Here is a 3,550-nt window from a genome sequence, read left to right on the forward strand (position 1 = left end):
CCAGCTAATTTTTTGTATTTTTAGTAGAGACGGGGTTTCACCGTGTTGACCAGGATGGTCTCGATCTCTTGACCTCGTGATCCACCCGCCTCGGCCTCCCAAAGTGCTGGGATTACAAGTTTGAGCCACTGCGCCCGGCCAGGACCCTTTTCTTTAATCTAGTTCTCAAACGGACAGGCAAAGGTGGTCCCTAGTCTGAGCTAGTGTGACTAGTCTTTGGATAACGTTTACCTGCGTATTTTTTGAGCCGTTTGTGGCACACGGGCCTTGGTTGTTTTGAATGTTTTCTGTTAACTTTAGTGTCATCGCTTTTTCCAGCATAGTAAAATTTGCATGTTTTTTAAGCCAGCATTATCATCTAGCAGCCCTATCACTAGCCATGACCTTTGACATTTCAGAGCCCTGTTTCTCCATCTGTAAGTGGGATAATACAGTTAGACCTTTGGCAAAGGGTAGTTGTGAGGTTTAAATGAAATAGCATGACAGGCTCATTCCATTCTGGAAGTGCTCACCAGGGCCCTGGTTGTATTTATGTTCTTATTGGAATCCACTGTTACAGTGGTTTACCTACAGATGTCCTCTTTGCTGGGGTCTGTATCTGTACTTCTGATTCAGGTTTCAGATCCAGTTAAACATGTGAAAAACAGCTTGTCATGAGCTCACGTCTTTTTAGAAATTTTATTTATTTATTTAGAGACAGGGTCTCACTCTTGCCCAGGCCAGGCCAGGCCAGAATGTGGTGGCACAATCTTGGCTCACTACAGCCTTGAGCCTCTGGGCTCAGGCAATCTTCCCATCTCAGCCTCCCAAGTAACTGGGACTAAAGACACACACCACCACACCTTGCTAATTTTTGTTTTTTTTATTTTATTTTTATAGATGGGGTTTCACCATGATGGCCAGGCTGGTCTTGAACTCCTGACCTCTGGTGATCTACCCACCTCAGCCCCCCCAAAGTGCTAGGATTACAGGTGTGAGCCACCGTGCCCAATCTAATTTTTGTATTTTTTGTAGTGACAGGGTGTCAGGGTCTCAGCTGTTGCCCAGGCTGGAGTGCAGTGGCGCGATCTTGGCTCACTGTAACCTCTGCTTCCCAGGTTCAAGTGATCCTCCCACCGCAGCCTCCTGAGTACCTGGGACTATAGGTGCATGCCGCGGTGCCCGGCTAATTTTTTTAATTTTTTTTTTTGTGTGCGTGTGGAGATGAGGTTTTGCTGTGTTACCAGGGCTTGTCCGAAATTTCTGGGCTGAGTCGATCTGCCCACCTTGGCCTTCCAAATTGCTGGGATTACAAGTGTGAGCCACTGTACCTGGCCATCCTCTCTCTTATTCCCCATTCTTTCTATTATAGTAGTGTTTCAGGTTTTTACTTCTTCTCCTGTTGATTCTCTTACTCTATTCCCGTCTTTCTATTCCACAGGCACTGTCCAAGCACTTGTCTTTTTCCCCTTTACCATACAACTAGATAAGTCCTTTTCAACTAAGGTTCATCTAAATAATTAAAGCCTTCATGCCCAAAGGCTTCCATTTTAGGTAGTGAAGTGACTTCTCTAGTACTAGCTCTGTATCATCCTTGGCAGAGAGACTATTCATTCAAATTATTTTCGACTTTCTGCCTCTAATACCTCAGCGTTGCTCAAGTATTAACTGAAAACAAGGATATAACTTCTGATGAGTGAGTACCGTTTCATAAGATCTTAAAAATGAGAAACAGTCCAGATGCAAGTGAATGAATGTGATCTTATATACAAATGTTAGAAATGCATTTTTGATGAATCAAATGAAATATGAATTAAACCTCTTAGAAATTTATGAGAAAACCTTGCTATAATTCTGTTGAGGTGATTTTACTTTGAGATTCTTTATTCTATATTTTAAAATTACCTTTTATTCTTTCAGCTCTGTCTCCTGACACTAGTGTTTCAGTCTTTACCTGGCAGGTGAATATATATGGACAGGGAAGGCCTTCTATATATTTGGGGCTTTTCGATATAAATCGTTGGTATCATGCACAAATGCCAGATTCGTTAAGGTATGATTCTTTTTCTTTTTTTCTCTCTCTCATCTCTCTGGTATTTGTATGTATAGCTGATCAATGACTTAGTAATGTTTAAATTTTTCTTTTAGGTCAGGAGAACATCTACATAATTGCTCTTATTTTGCACTGTGGTCATTGGAGTCTGTTGTAAGTCGAACTTCTCCACATGACATCTTGGATATATTAGTACATGAGAGAAGTTTAAATCGAGGATTCCCTCCTTCATATCCACCTCCTGAGCAGTTTTTTAATCCAAGTACTTATAATTTTGGTATGTATTTCCTTAACATTACCTTTCGTATGCACAAAAGTACATAATTGTATACATTTTGTAGTTTATACGTTTAGTGTTATCTGTTTATATCTCACTGTTAACATATGAATGACTTAGGAAACTCATACATGCACACAAGAAATTTAGTATTTACATGTTTTATAAATGAATTATGACTTATTTTGAACTTTCTAGGAAAGATAATTAACTATTTCACATCTGATGCATTTTATAATAGTTTTTATTTTTTTGCTGTGTTTCTCAGCTGTGCTGGAGTTTTGGGGTTTTGTTTTTTGCTTTATTATTGTTGTTTTGCTGTGTAATAGGTTTGTTATCCATTCTTAGGATGAAAATATCTAGAAAAGTTTATTTAAAGATTTATTACATGTAATAATTTGACGTCTTGCAGTCTGTTTGGATAAATTTTGTTCTGTTAATGCCATTTTAAATATATGTAAGTGGATTATTTTTTAAATCTTTTTTTTTTTTTAGAAGCCACTTGTTTGTTAAACTCAGGAGTTCTTCATGTAACTTGTACTGGCTTTCAGAAGGAGGTAGGTAACAAATGGTGATTTCCTAATTGAACTGAAGCCAGATCTTAGAGTACAGTTGAATTACGGAGTTAAGTTTTAGTTAGTGTTAGTTATACTGACAGTTGTTTCAGCTTAAATGGCAGCTTCTGCTAGGTTTATGAGATTAGCAACTAGTAGTATCAGTTACTAATGACAACCTGCCAGAAGACATGTTGAATGTTTTTAGCAGGTAATTTATGTGGATGGTAATTTAACTACTTGAACTTCAAGCTTTCTGTCTTCTCAGAAAGCTTATGAGGAAATTAAGTAATACAAAGAAGGTATCTAGTAGAGTGGTACAGTGCTTGGCACAGGAAAAAAAAAACAAAAGGATGTTGAAAAATGGTTTTTTGTTTTGTTTTGTTTTGTTTGATGGTGGAATTTCAGTCTTGCTGACCAGGCTGGAGTGCAGTGGCATGATCTTGGCTCACTGCAGCCTCCACCTCCCAGGTTCAAGTGATTCTCCTGTCTCTGCCTCCTGAGTAGTTGGAATTACAGGCGCCTGCCACCACACCGGCTAATTTTTTTGTATTTTTAGTAGAGACAGGGTTTCACCATGTTGGCCAGGCTGGTTTCAAACTCCTGACCTCAGGTGATCCACCTGCCTCAGCCTCTCAAAGTGTTGGGATTACAAGGGTGAACCACAGTGCCTGTCCTGAAAAATAC

General features: G+C 39.3%; 1 protein-coding gene across 1 annotated transcript in view; it reads left to right on the forward strand.

Moving 5' to 3' along the window:
* Positions 1-3,550, forward strand: part of AHCTF1 (AT-hook containing transcription factor 1) — an 86,266-nt gene that overhangs the window by 24,525 nt on the left and 58,191 nt on the right. The window contains exons 9-11 of the mRNA XM_017531961.1: positions 1,900-2,032; positions 2,128-2,309; positions 2,805-2,866. Coding sequence (XP_017387450.1) covers positions 1,900-2,032; positions 2,128-2,309; positions 2,805-2,866 — 377 coding nt within the window. The remainder of the gene's footprint in view (positions 1-1,899; positions 2,033-2,127; positions 2,310-2,804; positions 2,867-3,550) is intronic.

The sequence above is a fragment of the Cebus imitator genome, unplaced genomic scaffold (assembly GCF_001604975.1).
Source record: "Cebus imitator isolate Cc_AM_T3 unplaced genomic scaffold, Cebus_imitator-1.0 Scaffold75, whole genome shotgun sequence".
Lineage (NCBI taxonomy): Eukaryota > Metazoa > Chordata > Mammalia > Primates > Cebidae > Cebus > Cebus imitator.